The sequence below is a fragment of the Aptenodytes forsteri genome, unplaced genomic scaffold, assembly GCF_000699145.1.
Source record: "Aptenodytes forsteri isolate BGI_AS27 unplaced genomic scaffold, ASM69914v1 Scaffold183, whole genome shotgun sequence".
Classification (NCBI taxonomy): Eukaryota; Metazoa; Chordata; class Aves; order Sphenisciformes; family Spheniscidae; genus Aptenodytes; species Aptenodytes forsteri.
Window position 1 is genome coordinate 817,023 of NW_008795918.1, and position 20,931 is coordinate 837,953.

The 20,931-nt window shown below is 45.3% G+C and overlaps 1 protein-coding gene across 2 annotated transcripts in view; it reads right to left on the minus strand.

Annotated features, from left to right (window-relative positions):
* The window catches only part of PLEKHM3 (pleckstrin homology domain containing M3), a 95,758-nt gene that overhangs the window by 62,616 nt on the left and 12,211 nt on the right, over positions 1–20,931 (minus strand). For both annotated transcript variants that reach the window (XM_009284641.2, XM_009284642.2), the window contains exon 3: positions 12,189–13,124. In XM_009284641.2, coding sequence (XP_009282916.1) covers positions 12,189–13,124 — 936 coding nt within the window. The remainder of the gene's footprint in view (positions 1–12,188; positions 13,125–20,931) is intronic.

Consider the following 20,931-nt stretch of genomic DNA (forward strand, 5'->3'; position numbering starts at 1 on the left):
CCTGCTCCACTGTGCTGTTACGGATGAAGTCAGCAGGCATGCCTGGTAGTAAGCTCAGTATCAGTGCTCTGTAGTACATATAGAACTATACTTTCTATTTTTAAAATGCATTCATACATAAAGGTGAAGGGTTTGAACAGCTGATGAGACATGAAATACTAGTCCTGTTCGTCTGACATGACATTCATCTGACTAGTAGCCCTGGAAGATGCTTGTAGAAGGTACTCATACTAGTGCTATGCAGCTCATTTTTAAAAGCACAACAGAGGTAAATCTTGCTCCTCTGTAAAGGAAACAGAGAAGTATGCCCACTCCTCTCCTCATGGAGCAAGATGAAGGAAGGAATCTACAAAAGAGAACATTCTCCTTTCCCAAGCTAAATGTGAACAAGCTCTCAGAGAGGATGTTTGTGTTGGCAACACCTCAGTACAGCACATTCTTCTGTGCCAGCCTTGCTAAAAGAAGTGAAAGGTCTGAATCTTTATCCTCACTAGTTGCCTCTGAATTTCCTATCACTGAAAAGCACTGAAGCATCTGTCTTCATACCTCAACTGGCTCCAACTTTAGCATTCATTACATCACCTCACACTGGATGAAACAGAGACTGCTAAATGACATGTAATATTTTCTAGCTCAATGTGTTTGGACCAGCTGATGAAGTACTAGTGGTAAAGCTGTATCTGAATGAGACTGAAGTCTCCTAATTCAATGCCATTGAAATCTTTATAAACATTCCCCACTAGCCAACACTTACTTGTCTGGGGGATGAGGATGGGGATGGAACAGGACACACTGATTTCATCTAACTGCCACTGTGCACTCCCTGCCACTCCACAGGCTGCTAGTTTGTCTTAGTGCCCTAGCTCCTATCCGTTAGACTGAAGGCAAGAATAAGCTAACTCCAATTTGAATTGCCATCATCGAAAACTAAAACATTTGCAGTTGAGAAGTCACCATTTTAAGGCCTAATTTCTTGCAACCTCCTAGAGCCAGAAACTCGTTCCAGTCCACAGAGAGAGTTTTCTCAGGAGAGGAATGACAAAGCACAGAAGTGCTGGGGGGGCTTCCCTCCTCCTCCCTATGTCCAGCTCACAAGAACTAAAGGTCTCCAAGGTGAGGAGGGTCTCAGCAAGCAATCTTGGATGCCTTTCCCTTCAGGAAGGGTGGTTTTATAAAACGGAGAAAGTGGAAGAAGTTCCTACCCAAGCAGCATACATTGCTTTCTCCCTTATTCTAGCCCTTCTCTGAACCCACGTTTGTTTCCTTGTTCCTCAGAAACACATTTTTACACAGAGTATTTCTCACTCCTCTTCATATCCTCAAGTAAATCATATTCTGCAAAGCTACGTAACAGTTGTAAGGTTGGGGTATTTTAGATGAGAATGTGGCACTGGCCTCTACCTTACATTTTCCCTCACCTTACAAGCTTTGCTGTCTGAAAATCACCATCCTTTCCATTCCTATCTGTTGTGATTCATAATGATGGCTATTTCTACAATCCTTTCAAATCAAGTTATCAAAGCACTGATTTTCTTTGATGTTATGCAGTTCAAAGTGATGTAGTGTGACAAACATATTTCTGTGGCATAGACCACTTATGCTACTTCGTTTTTTTAAGCTGGAAAAAAAATAGAGCAAGAGAGAGAGAGAGAAGGAAGAGGAGAAAGGAATAGCTTGTGGCTTAATGCCCTTGGAAATCCTTCACCTGGACATTCAGGTACATAAACTTGCCATCATGTTTACCAGAAGCAAAGGTAGTACTGATTCCTGGCTTTAAACTCTTGAGCGCCCCTCCCAGCAAGATAGTCAGATGTAGCTGACCACCTCAGAGATCGATAACACAACTCAACAAATAGTTTGGGGTGGGGGAAAGGACCATTTCATGCTTGCAGAGAAAACACTTACTTGCCTATAGCTAGAGAAAGCACTTTCCACATGATGGGGGGAAAAAAGCAGCACAACTTTCACTAAGCCTCTCTCACCTACTCCTAATGCTCATACAGAATATTATCTATATAACATCTCTACAAAGGTCTGGCAAACCCTAAGCCTAGAGCAAAGAGAATACTGCAATATTTACTATTACCCAAATCATCCCTACCTAAAGGATGTTATAGAGCAAGCTACAGAGGGAAGAATTGTAGCTGTAGGTATACTGTTAGCAAAGTGAGGGAAGGAATAATCCCAAACCTTTCATCACAGAAAATGTAACAAAACAGTCTTGGAATCAAGCAAAGAAAAGAGGGGTTAGAAAAAATAGCAGCAAGAAAGTGCTGCTGGGCACAGATGAACCTTTCTCCACAACATGTCTGTGAGCTGAGAAGGAATGTCAACGTCAAGAGGCTCATCTCCAAGTGGTAAGACTTCAGGAGGAAAGAAGTACAGGAAGATGAGGTTAAAAAGTTGTAACAAGTCTCTCTCCTTGACTTAAGGTGGTGGTGAGGACAGTATGAAGGAAGAATCCGAGACACTTGAATATAATTCCTCTTCTGCAAAGTATGGAAAACACCACTTCTGCCACTTTCAGGGTGTTGCATACTCTTACCGTCAAGGAAGACGCACACAACTATTCTTTTTATCCAGATGCCTTTTTCTTTAATCTTTTAGCAAGAAAAGATTGGAGTAGCTCCACAGTGAAACAGAGAAAGTGGAAGACCAAACTAGAATTAAGTACACAACTGTTTTCCTTATTCAATAAAGTTCCTTGCTCAGCATCAGGAAAAATCAACTCCCTTGTGATTGTGTACCATAATTAAATCTGTGACAGATTAGCTTAGAAGCTAATTCATTTAGAAACAACATACAATATGAAGAAAAGAAAATGACCCACAGACTTCAAAAGGCTTTCAGCTTGATAAAGCCATAAAACAGACTAAGAAGAAGGCGCACAGCAACAAATTTTCAGTGTTAGATCAGACATACACCATTGCTGTAGCTGCTCAGCACAAACAGAAAGAGAAGGTGAGAATTACTTCAGTTGCTGGCCTTGTGTTTCTGTGCATCTGTTCCAATTCACTCCACCATGGGAAAACTCAAACTCACAAGGAAGACACACTAACAATCCAGCTGAGTTCTCCCTCTGCCCACCCAGGTTTTAATTTGCATTACACTTTCTCCTTTTCCCAGCATTACTTTTTTTCCAAAACAATTCTCTTTCTAAAGAAATAATCAAAACTCATAACTCTCCAAGCAAAGTCTGACACTTTACTCACCTTGCCTACTTTTTTGTGAGCTTCTTACGGACTTAAAAAAAAAAAAACCAGCAAAACCTTAACAAATTAAAGGCAGAAAATTTTCCCTGTTGAAGCCATGTGGGTTTGACCCTATCCAGTTATAATTATCTAAGCAACATATAAATCCCACATTATTTATCTCACCAATGTACAAATCCCACTTTAATTACAATCTAGATCAGCTTCTCCAGAAATAAGAAAGGGTTCACTAGTCCCCAACTTCCAGACTCAATTTTTTTTTAAATAGACTGCAAAGGATGGACCAACCGTTCTAAGTCAATGGTAACCTTGACTACTAGCTGGAGCTCAGGACTAAACCCTAAATTAACAGCCTTCCCATCTTCGTTAGTGCCATTTGAAGAAATAATGCATAGCCCTGTCTCTCCTGTCTTGCACAATCCAGTTCAGCTAACTTAGCCTACCCAGTCTAGGCTTGCTGGCTACAGGCCTGGGCTGGGGAGACCGGCCACTCCAGAGTGACCCATCCCATCCTACAAGTGATGTCTCACAGGCAAACTGCCACAGATCATCTCTCCAAGGCAGATGAGATGAATCATCCTCTAGGCACCTAGGCTTTCTTCCAATCAGTGAAGACTGGATTAGCGTAGACATCCAATATTTAGACTGCTAGGGGCAGGTGAAGTAAACACCACCCTTTACGTCAGTCAGGCTGAACACGCAGAGCTGTGACCCTCTCCAAGAAGATGAACAATCAAGAAAAAAAAAAAATCACTGGTGGAAACAAGCCAGGTGATAGCACATATACGTCCATACGCAACATTCTGCATGTCTGTATTAAACTTTGTAGAAGATAGCATACAAGCATGCTGCAGGTTACACAGCTAAATTCTGCCTTCCCAATAAAATTTATAGTAGTTAAGCCTGCAAATGTAACACTGAAAAAACATAAATGTCAAAGTGTAAGCTCGCACTTTGCATATATGTCAAGAAAAAATTTCATCAATAAATCAGGACCAAAAAAATACTAGCCGTGTGTCAAATGGCTGCAACAAAACTGTACTTTTGGAAACCAGCTTTTTATTTGCTTGGATTTCCCCACTGGAATTTCACCAGAATATAGGTTCTTTTACCTTTAGTGTCAAATGCTGAGAAGGGCTGAGATGCCATTCTTCCCAGAGAACGTGCTCTGAGGGAATTACAAACAGCTACGAAGACACACTTCACACACAGTTATAGTTTGTGAATCCTTTAATGCATGGCCAGTTTGCATTCTCCTAGAGCATCCTTTCAACTCCTTCTTCCCCATTCCCAGGACAACAGCGCTGAGGAAGAATACCATACACCTCAAGCTAATTTGCTATTCTTTCCCCCATGCCCTTATAGGGGGGATATTCTCTGCAATATCTGGTGCTTTGCTGAGACTCTGAAGTGCTGCCTGACAGAAGGGAACAGGAGCTCCCGTGGAATGACTTATTGGCAGGATTCAGTAATTCACCAGCTCTTTAGTCAGGGATGGGAACTGAACACACTCTCTGGGCCAGCTCTTGAAGTCTGCCAGCTAGGAATAAGTAGATAATTTGAGCATAATTAATAATAGTATTCCCATTCCTACAGTTGATTACACTCATGCTTGGTTTTATATACTGAGAAGGTAGACAAGAGGACAGAGCAAAAAGCAGGCCAGCCATTTGTGTGATCAGATCAAATGCTGCTGCCAGCATCCTCAGCTGCAGCTAGGTCATTTAGCAAAAAGAATCTCTACTTAACTCAGTTTTCATTTCTGCTCCACAGTTAGTTTGAAGACCACTTACCCCTGCACCGCTCACTCATTTACTTACACTGAAGGCTACCTAGTTTGCTAAGTTTCATTTATTTGATACAGCAGCTATTAACATACCTAGAAATAATAGCTCTGTTTCTGTTTGAATACACGGCTGGGTTTGTATATCCTTTTAACATGAGGAACAACTGTGCAATAAGTGTGGTTATATACTTTTTGCCAATGCTATTTGGCTGAATTTCTTCTTGGTTGCACATCACTACCACAGCACTACTTTGGGCAGATGCACTATTCAGATTTACACATCACAGGTATGCATCAGAGTCTACTGATGTTGCAGAAGGCCAGACTCAGAACCTGAAACCTTCCCACCAGTTCACCTGTGGTTTGCTCTGTAACTTCTTTTACATTCCCCCTGATCTGATCCACATGTAATAGTTTTGCCAATAATACGCTGCTTTGACATGTGACAGAACAGGGGGGAGCCCTGCCAGCAGACACACAAATGCCCTAGTTTTGCAGTAGTGGACCTAAAGCAGCCATTTTTCTTCTGTATTTGTCCCTCAAGGTTGCATACCCACGTGGATGCTCTGATGCTGAGCAAACCCACAGTGCACATGGCAGGTTTTTTTTCCAGAGCAGCATTAAGAGGGGCTCCCTATGGTGCTGGCTTCTGTGAAACCTCTAAGATTCCCACATCTTTGTCACCTCTTCTCCTCTGTCAAATTTTGTTAAAACAGTTGAGTAGATTCAAATCTTATGGGGCAGCGGTAAAACTGCGAGCAAACATTATAACATAAGCTTTGTTTTCTTAGAAACTGGCTAAGTACTCAGCTAAACTGCCCTTCTGGGCAGCAGCAGGCCAACTCCAAACCAAATCCTACGAAGGAGAAAATCCCACACTGCGAAGGTGCCAACCAGATCCCAGGAAGGTGAAGAACCTAACTCCTACCAGCTTAGACAAAGCTAATAGTTTTCACTGCCATTTCCCCTAGTCAAGCCATCTTAAAACTGGATTGAAGAGCTCACTCACCACTGAAGATTAAATGGCTTCTGTGATCATAATTGATCACCCATAACAGGTTTAATCAACTCAAGCAAGTAAAAGAGATACCATGCGGTATCTTCTGATCTTTCCCCAAACAAGAGCTGTCACATGGCAAAGCACTCTGGACCAGCAATCTTGCATTTTGAAACATGTAGGTCCACTGTAAGTTCAGTACTCCTTGCTACACAAATTCAAGTCACCCTTGTCTGGAAACCTTCCCTCGACTCCTCCCAACAAGTCAGTCGCCTTGTTTAGACATGATATATTTTCCAAATACTAATTTAGCCATGGACAATGTTTTTTTGCTCAGCTGGTTTTGGCTAACAAAGAATAAGAGTTTAGAAACGCCACTGTTAGCAGTGGAAGTTTTGCTTTTGAATCAATAGAAACAGGGCCTGAAAGTCACATACAAGACTGGAAGACTGTGGTCTAAAGTGAAGATACTTAAACAATAAAATCTTTACAGTGCAAAACACATTCTCAGGGGATTTTACAGTCTCAAATACAGGGAAGGCAAAAAGCTGCTGAAGTCTTGGAACAAAGACATCAATTGAAATCAAACCAAGCACAAAATATATACAGCACTTAGAAAGCACAATCCTAAAAGCCCTGGACAGGTGAGAACAATTGTTATTTGGGACTAAAAATGTGACAAGAGTGCTGACAACTTTCCAAAGGACTTTCTGGTATTTTATTATTGTGCTACATTTGCTAAGATTTGTCCCCTAGTATTTCTATTTCAGTGACGTGCTACAAATAGGTGCTGGGTGTGATGACAGTTCACAAAGTATTTGCTAAAGTCAAGGAAGGAGCACCCATGCTTTTCAACTATCTGTATTTGAGAAGTTTCAACTATATGGCTTTTTGAGAAGTTGAACAAAGTCAGTATCGCAGCTGGCTAATTCTTTTTTCCTTTTTTTTTTTAAAATCACACTTGCTGGCTTGAAAGCTATTAGGAAAATACTTTCTTTTCACTGAGGGGAAAAAAAAAAGGGAAATTTACTTTTACTACAGTAGGGGCTGATTTCAGACCAGTGCAGTGAGCTAGAGCAGAGGCTGAACGAGCTGGGCATGTTGCACTGGACTGTGCCCCATCTACACACATGATCACAGCACTAGAGGCAGAATGACTCCTTAAAAGCCAACAGCTTTCCACCTGCTGCTCAGTTTGACAGGACCACAAGCTCAGGAAATAGCCCATTTACTAACCTTGGCTTCTCTGCACCCAGTGTTCAGCTCAGCCAGCCAAATCAGAGGAGCACTAATAGCAGTATTTATCCTTTTGGCAAGTGAGGAGACACGGAGAAAGCAGGGAGGAAAAGACAGAAGGCACCCCAGAAGAGGAGCAAGGAAAGCCACACAGACAAACAAAAGAGTGTAGAGCACATTTTGCAGAAGGCAGAAACTCCCACATCCATTAGGACTTGCTCTCTAGGCAACAAGAGCTCCGGGCAGACACAACCGACTTCACTGAAAAACTGTTTGTTTTAATAAAGGACAGGGAGAAAAAAAATAAAAGGTGAAGAGAGACATCAAAAGAACAGGAGCTATGCAAAAACAGGAGGCAAGGGCAGAGGCCATTTGTCTTCCCCATCTATGGAAACGTGAAGGCACCTGCCAAGGGAATAGCAATAGTGAAGGGCGGCTGGGGACATTTGCTCCTTACAGACCTCCACTTGAAATGCCTGCCTTTCCCCAGGAGTCCACAGACGGCCCAACAGGGAGACAGGACAGCCACTGGAGCACTCACAACTGGCTACCGCTGTCTGCAGGATGCTGCACTTGCCAAACACATATTTTGATGGAAGTCACCTCATCCCAAATTTGTAATATGAACAGTTCGGGGATTTCTCTTGAATCCAGGTGAAATAAATACGTAAAAAATAACAACACACACACCCCCCAACAGATCATCCTAACATGATGCATGCCTCTTATTTCCTACATATTAAAGAACAAATCATAAAACCTGATATTTACCAGCTTGGACTTGCAACCAACATTCACTTCACATCCACTTGAAGACAAGGGATAGGTCCCTCCAAAGTCTCACCTGAGCAGATTGATGCTCACAAATGCCACTCTTGCCCAGAGCCCTAAACACTTCCCACGGGAACATTGCTGTCCCCCAGCAATAGGGCAAGATCACGCCTGCAGTTATATGAACATGCAAAGGACAGAGGAGGCTGCCATTCCAGTGCCAGCGATTTCTAGTTAACCCCACGTTCCAAAATGTATTTATGTTTGAAGCCAAAAAATATAAATAATGGCCGCAAAGGTAAAAGGGTTTATAAAAACATGCCTCTCCACTGTTAATCAGTGGCCTATTAGTTCATTTTTGGAAATTATGAGAAATAACGTCCTGCCCTCCACAGTAAGACAAAGAGTTAGAAATGTGGGGAAAAGCTTTTGTATCTGCTGATCAAGCAAAAGAAAACTTTTTTCAAGCTGCCTTTCTGACTCCAGTGTATCAACAGTTTGTCCCCCCTGCCCCATGACTACATCTGACACCACCGCCCTGGCTTATATCACCAGTTGAAAAGTGCTAGTCAGACTCCAAGATAAACTTGTCAATAGCAAGGCACAGACATTCACATTCTTCCCTACCTGCTTGTGAATGTCAGCTGTTTGGTCTGGGAGCAGTCCCTTGAAAAGCTTTTACTGAGAGAGAAAAGGAAAGGGGGATGCAGACGGCATTTCAAACAGAGAAAGATCGGGGAGGGGAACCCCACAAAGACTGCAAAGAGAAAATAAAAAAAAAAACCCCACCCTGTCCCCATCAGGTCCTCCCAACAACCTTCTTTATCAGAGGTTCATTGTCAATCAATTAGCCAAGGCAGCAGGGGTCTGTAGGAAGGGGGGTAGCTCGAGAGACAATGGTCTGCCCTGTTGTATTACTATTTAATCACTTTTCCTAAATAAATAAAGCAGCCCTGAGGTGCTGTCATGTCAAGGGAATTTATAACAAAAAAACCCTTCATTTTTCATTGGTCATTACTTTTCCTTCCCTCCCACCCCTGCAGGACTAGAGAGGGTTATTACTGTAGCCTTAAGTTCCATCTTTGTGTTGCTTGCCTTTGATTCCCACTCGGACCTTGCCACTTTCTGGCACTAATTTGTCAGGCCGAACAAAGGAGGGATTTGTACCTCCTGTAAGGTCTCAATTAGGAAAGGCTTCTGCTGTATTATGTGCCATTGGGACAGGACACAAAGACGGTAATTACAGGAATTTGCACTAAATGGCTGAAGAATTCACAGCAAAACTTTTCTTCCTCCCCCATCAGGTCCCCAACAACCTTCTTTATCAGAGGTTCATTGTCAATCAATTAGCCAAGGCAGCAGGGGTCTGTAGGAAGGGGGGTAGCTCGAGAGACAATGGTCTGCCCTGTTGTATTACTATTTAATCACTTTTCCTAAATAAATAAAGCAGCCCTGAGGTGCTGTCATGTCAAGGGAATTTATAACAAAAAAACCCTTCATTTTTCATTGGTCATTACTTTTCCTTCCCTCCCACCCCTGCAGGACTAGAGAGGGTTATTACTGTAGCCTTAAGTTCCATCTTTGTGTTGCTTGCCTTTGATTCCCACTCGGACCTTGCCACTTTCTGGCACTAATTTGTCAGGCCGAACAAAGGAGGGATTTGTACCTCCTGTAAGGTCTCAATTAGGAAAGGCTTCTGCTGTATTATGTGCCATTGGGACAGGACACAAAGACGGTAATTACAGGAATTTGCACTAAATGGCTGAAGAATTCACAGCAAAACTTTTCTTCCTCCCCCCTCCTCATCCTTTTCCAAGCTTACCCCTCCCAGCAGCCTTGGGGAAAACCGCTCTCAATGCCTGCAAGCTGTAATTACCAACAGCAGGCCCCTTAGGTTAAACAGCAGCCCACGCCGGGGAACAGCGCAAACTGCCTGCAGGGAGCAAGGTACAAGGAGAGAGTCTCAGCTTGCTGGTGTGCCTCCAAAGTCTCCTCAGCGCAAACTTTTCTGAGCCAGACAAGTTTCCCCAGTTTCTCCCAGCTATAATTACAATAATTCATTTCTTTGCGCTGTGGTAACAGCTAGAAGTTCCAGCCGACTCTCAAAGACCAGCTCTAAGGGTCTCAGGCAGACAGCAAAGGGTCCGCTCCTACGGTGTGCATCCCCAGCCTCAGGTACAGGGAATCTCAGTGGACGGCTTCTCACAGACTTTCCACAACTCACATTCCTCTGCACAAGAGCGTTTGTTCAATTTTGCAGACCAAAAGGAGACCACAGGAACACTGGGAATGCCTCACATGTATCAGGAAAAGACTCCATGAAACCCTGACATGGTCAGAGCACCTTATTTCTGTGGGGAATACATGCGTGAGTGCGGATGAATTGTCCCATGTTTGGGAGAGGAAATCCACCCCTTCCCACAGAAAAGTCTGCTCCCATACTACATAACGCAAGACTAAAACCTATTTCACATTGGAGACATGCATTTTGTCGCCATCCCAGGGCCTGATACTATCTTTGAGGAGGTCATTGGAAATGCTGACTTGAAACTCTCCTGGACCTCAGTCAGAGGATGAAGCAAAATTACAAAAATTTTCCTCTACTGAATTAAATCCTCTACTGAGCTTTGAATTAAAAGAAATGAGGAGAAAGGAATAAAGCTTTAATGTCATCTGGGACATTATCTTAAAATAAGGCGGTTAATTCTGCTGTCTTCTTGAGTTTCACAAGGCTGTCTGCTGGGTAACACACTGGGCTGGATCCATCTGGGGGATACTTATTTGACCCATTCTTGGAGTCTCCCTGCAGTTTTCACTCTCACAACTACCCTTAAAGGTAAGACATGACCATTGTCCAATAGTGTTCAGGTAATCAGTTATTATGGGACCCAGGCACCTTCAGTTTCAGCAGTAGTTTGGCACATAATTACTCCCAGAAAAAATTGACGTGAAATCACACAAAGAGTTTGCAGCCAAGAACAGAACTGAGTTCAGGCAGAGCCCCAATATTGTGACCAAATCATTAACTGCAGTGAGGCCAACCTTCACGATGCTCCAGCTACCAGGTGAGTGCCATGCACTGTGGAGAGGTGAGCAGGAACACCACCTGCGTGTGACCACCAGAGAGGGACAAACCCAGCTGTACCCACAGCCAGTTCTGAGGGCAACCCAGTACTTCTGGGGCTCAGGTCTCCCCGGAAGGGATTCAGGCCAGCCAGCAGGTCCTGGGCCCACACAGACCTACCCCCCCCCCCCCCCCCCCATGTATGGTTCCAGAGCAACAGGAGACCTCCACATCAGACAGCTCCCCCACCCCAGAGCAGAGTGGGAAGGAGGCAGGACCCTCATGGCTCCCATAACAAAAGAGGAAAACACCTCCAGAAAAGCTGTCTCTGATACAGCTGACAATCTCTAAGTAAGCATAACTAAAGCCAGCCACAGAGTACAATTTAGGCACAAAGTTCCCAAATTCACTCCACAAAGGTGTCCTTGCTAAAGTAAAAGGACAATGAACTGCATTCACACAGGTCCTCTCTATTTTCACTTCATTCCCAAACTGGATAAAATCATGCTCTTGCCTAGGACTACAGTCAGCAGTCAAATGAACTGAGATTTACAATTAGATGCAGAGGCTTAAGGTCATGTTTTCACCCCTACCTCAAGGGAAGAACTGAGCAGATGAGCTCATGTCTGAACCTCAGTACTAGAACACACGTCGCCAAATGGTGGTGTTTCATGGAAGCATATATGCTTTGAGGAGTCTCCTCAGAAGGCCCAGAGCTGAAACTGAGTTCCAAAAATGACTTAGAGGAGACACAGTAATAAAAGGAAACAAAAGTGCTCAAAGTTGGAAAGTTGCATCGTATCCAGAATTCAAACCGCTTTGATTCTGGACCACCTTTCCAGTGTCCTGAATCAAGAAAACAGGCAGCCCTGGCCCATGTAGTGCTGTATGTGCAGGATCTAACGTTTCAGCACTGCTCATCAAACGCAGGTGAATCCCTGAATATCCCATAGGCTTTTCTCCACATTTTACAGAGAGCAAAGAAAGACTAACGCACCAAAGTGTCCTTGGCCATAGTGAGAGGCAGGGAACAGCTGTGTGCTGCTAAAACACATACATGCTCTTCCAAGTGACTTCCTGCAGAAGGGGAGTGGGTGCAGATGCTGCAGTCTAGTTGCTTACCTGCGCACTTGAAGCTCTGAACTGTGAGCCCCCTCTCTAGAGACAGCGTGGTCAGGATGCTCAGGAAGCTGGTGGTCACAGATTGGCGCTTGCTCTTTCTAAGATCGTTTCCAAAGGGCCAATCTCCAGGTTTGTTCCTAAGCGTGACCTGCGGGTTCTGAGTTAAACTTCTAGTAGCATTGGCTGCTGCTCTCAGTGCCTCCATCCACTCCTGGGCCCTCTGACGAGTCTCTGCACGCAGGCGGAGGACATCTTGAGGAAAAATGACCTGAAAGCAAGAGTCACAGCCATCCTGAGTATCTGTCTGGACTGACAGGCATACATCAACATTGTAGCTCAGCAGAGGATCTTCATCAAGCCTACCCGGTTGGAATGCCATGAGATAAGACCTGTTCAAGACAAAAGTAAATGCCTTCCAGTTATTCTGGACAGTTAACCTATAAAGAGTCCCTGATTTGAGAATATTTTGGTACTCTTTAGTGTTTTCAGTCAAATTCATGGATAGGAAGAGCTCCATAGGCTTCTCTAACAATCCATTGGTTTGAGAAAGGTCACTGTTATTGTCAGGCTTTGGCACATTCTCCAGTTTCTCCTGCTGCCTCGTGAAAGCAGGCACAGAAGCACGCACCACTTCCCAGAGCTTCTGTCCCCAGTCCAAAGCCTCCCATGAAGACTCTGCCTTCAGCTGTAGCTGCGAGTTGTCTGACAGGACAGCGTCGACCACCTTGGTTTCAATGCAACCAGTAACAGTGACTCTTTGAAAATGCATGAGTGGATACACGGTGGGAAGAGTCTGGTTGCCACTGCTGTCCAAGCAATACAGGTACAGTTTGTATGGGGAGAGCTCAGCGTAACAGGCTTGCCAGTAGCTGTCATTGTCTCTTCTAATTTCTAAGTATCCCTTCTTCAGAATATTTGGGAACGTTGACTTGCGTTCTGGAGGAAACAAAATGAGAACGTTACCATTAATTCTTTTTAAATAACTGTTTCAAATTGCTATGTCATTCTGGCTTCTCTCTCCTACCCATACATGATATATCTGGAGGATAGGATCACAGAAATAGCCTTCACCCAATTGGTTATAATTATCAAACACAAGCACTGACTCTACATTTGAGCCAAGGAGAATACAGCACTTTTTTACTCAGAGGTACCAAAACACTTTACAAAAAGGGGACAGGGAAACAAAGCAATTTTCCTGAGATTATCCGGGAGAATAGTGACAGAGCAACAAAACACTGTAAGTCTCCCAGAACCTAGTCCAGAAGAGTACAATATTATAAAGTAATCTATTCTCAATTAAAATAGATTTTGACAGTGAGAAATAAATACAAATTAAAACACCTTCCCCTCGTGCCCCTCTCTTTCCCAGGCTCAACTTCATGCTTTCACACACAACCCCTCTACCTCCCCCTGTCCCAAGCAGCACAGGGGGAAGGGGAATGTGGGGTCGTGGTCAGTTCCTCTCTGCTACTCCTTCCTCCTCACACTTTTCTCCTGTTCCAGTGTGGGTCCTCTCCAGGGGCTGCAGTCCTTCAGGATAAACCTGCTCCTGCATGAGCACTCCGTGGCCACAGTTCCTTCAGGAAATCTCCACCTTCTCCAGCATGGGGTCCTGCATGGGCTGCAGGGAGATACCTGCTCCACCATGGTCTCCCCCAGAGTCTGCAGGGGAATCCCTGCCCCAGCGCCTGCAGCACCTTCTCCTCTGACCCTGGGCTGCTCCTCACACTTTCTTCCTCACTCCTCACACCACCGTGCAGTGCTTTGCCCTTTCTGAAATGCACTCTGCCAGAGAGGCCCCACCTGTGGCTGATGGGCGCAGCTGTGCCCCGCAGTGGGGCTGCTGGAACCAGCCAGAACAGCCCCATTGCCAGCACCTAGGCACTGCACCTGGCACTTGGACTTACCCAGGACACAGGGAATGGAGAACTGTGCCCAACGACAGCAGTTTCTTACCACATTTATAGAATCATAGAATCATTAAGGTTGGAAAAGACCTTTAAGATCATCGAGTCCAACCGTCAACCCAACACCACCATGCCCACTAAACCATGTCCCTAAGCGCCTCATCTACACGTCTTTTAAATGCCTCCAGGGATGGGGACTCAACCACTTCCCGGGGCAGCCTGTTCCAATGTTTCACCACTCTTTCAGTAAAGACATTTTTCCTCACGTCCAATCTAAACCTCCCCTGGTGCAACTTGAGGCCATTTCCTCTCGTCCTATCGCTAGTTACTTGGGAGAAGAGACTGACACCCACCTCGCTACAACCTCCTTTCAGGTAGTTGTAGAGAGCGATGAGGTCTCCCCTCAGCCTCCTTTTCTCCAGGCTAAACAACCCCAGTTCCCTCAGCCGCTCCTCATAAGACTTGTTCTCCAGACCCCTCACCAGCCTCGTTGCCCTTCTCTGGACACGCTCCAGCACCTCAACGTCCTTCTTGTAGGGGGGGGCCCAAAACTGAACACAGTATTCGAGGTGCGGCCTCACCAGCGCCGAGTACAGGGGCACGATCACTTCCCTACTCCTGCTGGCCACACTATTTCTGATACAGGCCAGGATGCCATTGGCCTTCTTGGCCGCCTGGGCACACTGCCGGCTCATGTTCAGCCGGCTGTCGACCAGCACCCCCAGGCCCTTTTCCGCCAGACAGCTTTCCAGCCACTCTTCCCCAAGCCTGTAGCGCTGCATGGGGTTGTTGTGGCTGAAGTGCAGGACCCGGCACTTGGCCTTGTTGAATCTCATACAGTTGGCCTCGGCCCATCGATCCAGCCTGTCCAGGTCCCTCTGCAGAGCCTTCCTACCCTCGAGCAGATCAACACTCCCGCCCAACTTGGTGTCGTCTGCAAAATTACTGAGGGTGCACTCGATCCCCTCATTTCAGCACGACCCGGGACCAGAACATTTTGCACAGCTCTTTTTACTAGAGAGGAGCTTTGCTGATTTATGAGAATCAGGCTCAGGACCAGCAGACATGACCAAAAGTGAAAAGTAAGAGGCTACCCAGACTCAAACACACATATCTAAGCTTTCAGGTGCAGACCCTTTCACAAACCTCAGCCCAAGCCCAAGCCGAAGTCAAGGAGAATCTTCTTCATCTCCAGAAAGCCAGCCATACATGAGTCACTCCAGGCACCAAAGCAATACAAATTTAAAAGGAATTATCTGAAGCATTTCTGAGTTGTAAAAAAGGTTTCTGCGCAAAATTTGTTCCAATCTGACTTGCACCACTTCAGCCACCATTAATACATGCAAACGTCGTATTTTCACCTTGGGCTGGACATGTAGCTCTATGCAATTTTTGTTGGTCCCTGTATAAATTCAGTGGCATTCACTGTTACACTCTAATACCGACTTTAACACTTGGCACCCCAAAACAACCCAGCCTGAGGAACAAATTCTTGCTCCCATTTGACTTCTACTTCACCTTTCCAGTAAGGGTACCCATGATGGGTCTTGACTTACAAACAGTGGCAGAATTAACAGACACAAGTGAAGAGGTTTCTGCCTCCAGTTGTCCATCTCCCTTGGAGACTGCTATACCCAATTCAGGAGCAAGGTAGCCACCTGGGAACAGCTCCTCATCCACTGCCCGGCACAATTAGGTCAAAACAAAATCAGCATCAATTGACCTTAACATGCAGCATTACAATCCGCAGCAATACAGGAGCTGTTTCACTCGTGGTTTCTGCCCTCGGGCTGACAACCTTTGAAAGAGGGATAGGGTAGACAGCTGGAGGCGCAAAATATTTTCAGCGTCTCAGCTTAACCAGTTACCACTCACATTAACAGGCCACAGTCTAACAAGTTTTAGACATGATCACCTCCGAGTATACCTAGGATGTCTTCAGTGCAGAGCTAAGAGAACAGAAGCATCTGGGCTTGACGAAGCTTGGAAACAAAGAGCCAAAGATAAGGCTGTATAAAAGTTACTGCATCCCCACGCGTACTGAGATTCCCAGCTAATACAGCCAGGATTGCTGGCCAAGCTGCTCTCACCATAGCCGGCTAATGGGTGAGTCTGTCTATCCTCCCAGGGCACAAGGAGAGTCAGGGACTATGAGTATTTGAGGGACTTAGTTACTGTCCAAAGGGCTTCTGATACCACCTGGTGAGAAAGCAGACCTTGGGCTGTAAACTTCAGTCTACAGAGATGCTCCTGTCCTTAGCTGAAAGCATTGCTGTAGTTGGTTGTGAGAGTTTCATGTACGGTCAGGAGGAGGATTAAGAACAGCAACAGTGTAAAAGCTTTGGCTAGCTCTTCAGTGAAGACCAGCTTTAAGGATTTATAAGGATTAAGTAGACAAGTTTCAATTAAACTTAATGAACATACATGAGAATTAATTGCTTGCTATACTTAATGTGCGTATGTAAACCTCATGGGGGTTAAAAAAACGGGAAGGATGCTACCTCCCATCCACACTAACAAAAAGGAGGCACTTCGGTTTCGCCTTGCCAGCTCAGCCTCAGCTTCCCCACATTGCCTGCTTATTCAGAATGGAGCCTGCATTTAACACCATGTTCAAAGCACTCTACACGTTACCTACAAAGATTTCCTGCATATATGACTAAAATCCTAACAACAATTAAAAAAATTGCTACTTTGGCACTAGGTCTGAAAAGGTGGAAAAGAAATCAATATAACTATACCTTGCCGACAAATAAGCTTCTCGAGAGTATTTCAGCTAAATATGAAAACTGAAAGCCTAATCTAAAACACAAAATGGTAGAGAAAAAGCACACTTTCATATCACAAATGGATAGATACACGTGCGCACACACACACACTAAAAGAGAACCAATTTTGTTCACCGTACATCTCTGGCCCTGACATTCATTAGTATTTCTGCGCTAACTCAAAAGCCATTAATTTCTCTGAAACCCACACTAATCCCTTTGTAGTGCAGATAATGGGCAGCCATTCTAGAGTCATCTTCCCTTTCTATTAATCCAATCAGGGAGGCAGCGCTTCTGCAGCTCCAACTGCAATCTCTCTCGCTTCCATCAAGTACAGATGACAGTTCAAGCTTCTCCATAATAAGACAACTCGTAACCTTCCCCCAGCCACCCCTCCTTCCTCTGCACACAGGTTTGCTTGTCTTTTGTTGAGTTAGAGAAAGGCTATCTCTCCCTGCCTTTCACAGAGGCACCCCTCTCTCCCTCCTTTGCCCCACTCCTTCCGTTCAAGCTCCCATGAATCGGCTCCACTGTGTCTCACTCTAACTGGGACAGAACCAGCAGCCAACTTGATTAAAATTCAAATGCCTTGTATTGTTTAGGTCAGGGCAATAGATGCTGGCAGAGACAGGTGGAATCCATATGCTACACATACACACACACATCCCCCTTACAACCCTCTGCTCCTTTATCTCCTCGACATGCAGTGTGCCAGATAATACCTTTCCACTCAGAAAGCAAATGCTACCATCTCTCCATCCACCTTCCAAACAGAAACTGCATCTCTTTTCCTCCCTGCAGAGACAGGGAGAATAAATTGAGGAAGAGTGAAAAAAGGGAAATAATCACAGTAAATGGCCCACGCCTGAGCCATTTGGAGTTATAATTTCAAGGGAAGAGGGGGAAGGAGGCAGAGGGAAACAAAGAGAGACTCAGCAGCTGGGGACAGGGTAATATTTTCTTCAGTGTCTCTCCTCTCCTTTGGGAATTGCCCACTCGTCCTGGCTAGGAACCGTGCACCAAGCACACATCTACCCCTCTCCACACTTGGAGGCAGTTGGTGCAACCAGCACCGCAGGAGAGGGAGCCCAAATGTTGTCTCAGCATGTCCAGAAGATACATGCTCCTGAACAACTGACTGTACTTGCATCCCTGTTCGTATAGCAAGAAAACTTGCCCTGTTTTCCACCACTGAAGCATTTCTGATGACAGTAATACCAAGTAACTTGGAAAAGAGCAGAAGCAAAGATGCCTAGTTTCTGAGGGGTTTGTCTCTTGAGGTGGCACTCCTCTCTGGGTTCTCTAATGCTTAGTAAGAGATGAGCCTAACTTACCGAGTTTTTGTCAATAGTCCTCCTCTCTGATTTCCATAGAACTTAAGAGACACCTTTGGGATCTAAAATGCTCTCAAATTGGGTTGGGCTAGTCACTGCTTGGTGGGGTTTGCTAGATCAGGGACAAACTGTGCCTCAGCCAGCATGACTCAGATCCACAATGTCCACTTCCCTCCTACTTAAAAATACAGTCTTCTCTTCCCACCTATATTCCCATCTGGCTCTGCAAGTATATCTCTTTCAGGCAAGTATATCTGATTCCACTTGGTCCTGAAATAATGGCATTGATATTTAGCCACAAATTTCCAGCAGATGGCTGTCCTGGAGCCAAATCTGGCTTTTTCTCCCAATGCCACCTCTTTTCAAGGGACTACTACAGCAATGAGACTTGTAACTAGGTAGCAGTTTGCATTAATTTATATAAAGAAACAGCATCTCTCCCCACCAGAAGGGCATTCACTCTTTTTCGTCTTCCTTAGGCTTCGGGAAAGCAAAACCTGCTTTAATTTTAGATTTATGCATTGCTAGTGAGGTTGGCTTAGCTGTTCACCAAAAAAACTCCTCACTGAATGAACTACCTAAACAGATGGACAAAGAACCTGAACAAATTATTCTTTATGTCTTTCCTTTCAGTTGTGGCATTGTACGAGAAACACACGAGAAACTCTGCTGAAGTCTACAGGATCCCAGCTGCCCAGCCACTCCATCCATTCCTTTTTGCTCCTCTGCAGCAAGTCCAACACTTGTATAGTGTTTGCTGAGCAGATGACCAGCACCCTGTGCATACTGACACAGTGCCTGTGCCAAGGGGGCAGTGGAGAAGGAGGTTGGATTCAGTCAAAGTGCAAGACCAACCCAGAACAGGACTCAGCTCTGGAAGAGACAGAAATGTAATGAGTTGAAAGAGATGGTTACCTACCACCAGCTAGGAGATGCATAAAACAGGGGCACTTGCAAAAGAAGTGAGAATATCAAAGAAAGATGGATTTGCTGATTTTTTTATAAATTCACTCAATTCAGCTTTAAAAGGAAGGAAGAAAGGGTATAAAGTGACTGTCAAAGCTACGAAAACAGGGTCAGTTCACATTAGGAGGGTTAGCTGACACCACTAAGGGAATAATAACAACTAACCTGAAAATTCAGTTATGAAAGTCATCACAACATCACTGGAAGCAATCAGCAGTGCCCCAGGAGATGAAAACTCTGTTCATTAGCTTTATGGAGTGTCGTAACTCCAGAGTAAAAATCTCCATAAAGAATAACCCTCCAAACCAGAACAGCTTCGCAACCAAACTCATCAGTGCTGCTTACTGTAACCCTCCTGCACTGTGAATTTATCCCCTGTATGTGAGCCCCTCCCATCGCCTCCCACCACACTCCCCTCTCCATCACCCTGCACCCTCCCACAGCCTCTGAGGCAAAGGAGTGGAGTAGGTCACGTTTCCCTCCACCCGAGGCAGCTGCCCAGCCTAGCCCCCTCCACTGCTGCTGCTCTCTGCCAGCACTCCATGGCCCTTCCAGCTCAGAGGGTGCCCAAGCCCAAGGAGCAATCAGGAGTGAGCCTGCAGGGAACAAGTGCTGCACTCCCCAAATTAGCCAGGGGGGTTAGAGGGGATGTATCATCCAGCAGATGAGTTGAAGTCAGGTGATCCAAATTATACTCCCATTTGATCTTCCACAAAGCGCCTCACCTCTCTTTGCCCCTACTCACCCTCCCTATCTTTACTGTGCGGCATATTTAAGCTGTAATCTCCCGGGAGAAGGGGCTATCTCTTGCGCCTCTGAGGAAAGGAGTGGAGTAGGTCACGTTTCCCTCCACCCGAGGCAGCTGCCCAGCCTAGCCCCCTCCACTGCTGCTGCTCTCTGCCAGCACTCCATGGCCCTTCCAGCTCAGAGGGTGCCCAAGCCCAAGGAGCAATCAGGAGTGAGCCTGCAGGGAACAAGTGCTGCACTCCCCAAATTAGCCAGGGGGGTTAGAGGGGATGTATCATCCAGCAGATGAGTTGAAGTCAGGTGATCCAAATTATACTCCCATTTGATCTTCCACAAAGCGCCTCACCTCTCTTTGCCCCTACTCACCCTCCCTATCTTTACTGTGTGGCATATTTAAGCTGTAATCTCCCGGGAGAAGGGGCTATCTCTTGCTAGATGCACAGACAGTCCCTGGCACTTACGAATCCCCGCAGTGGAGGGCATCCAACTCACATTGGATTTCAAATAACAGTTTTACCTCCTCAATCTTGAAAGGCCCCAAATCTCTGCAGTACAGCTACCTTCTTGACTACCTTTTAATGCTGAAAATAAATTGGCCACAGGGGGGGCATCGGTTCTCCAACTGGCTTGATACCTCTGGGATTATTTCCAAGTGGTTTGAGGCTTCCTGCTCTCCAGAGAGGAAGGTGCAGAAGTGTTGTTTCTGCACATCTGCCTCTTGGACAACAGCACCATTATCTTCTGCACAACACCACGGATCTATAATGTTCTGCCATCCCAGTGGCAATTAAAAGCCTATTGGTCTGCCCTGGCTGTGTAGCTTCTACATACCACAGACAAAAGACAGTGCTACAGGGGTGTTTTTGCAAAATCAGAAATGGCAATCAGGCTTCAGAAACTTCCATGGTAGACGGGACAGGAGCTAGGCTTTACCTGGCTGTCACTGGAGGGGAAGCATGAAGGCTGCATGTCACACCTCCAATGTTTCACACCTCTCAGGATCTCTGGCCACCTCCAC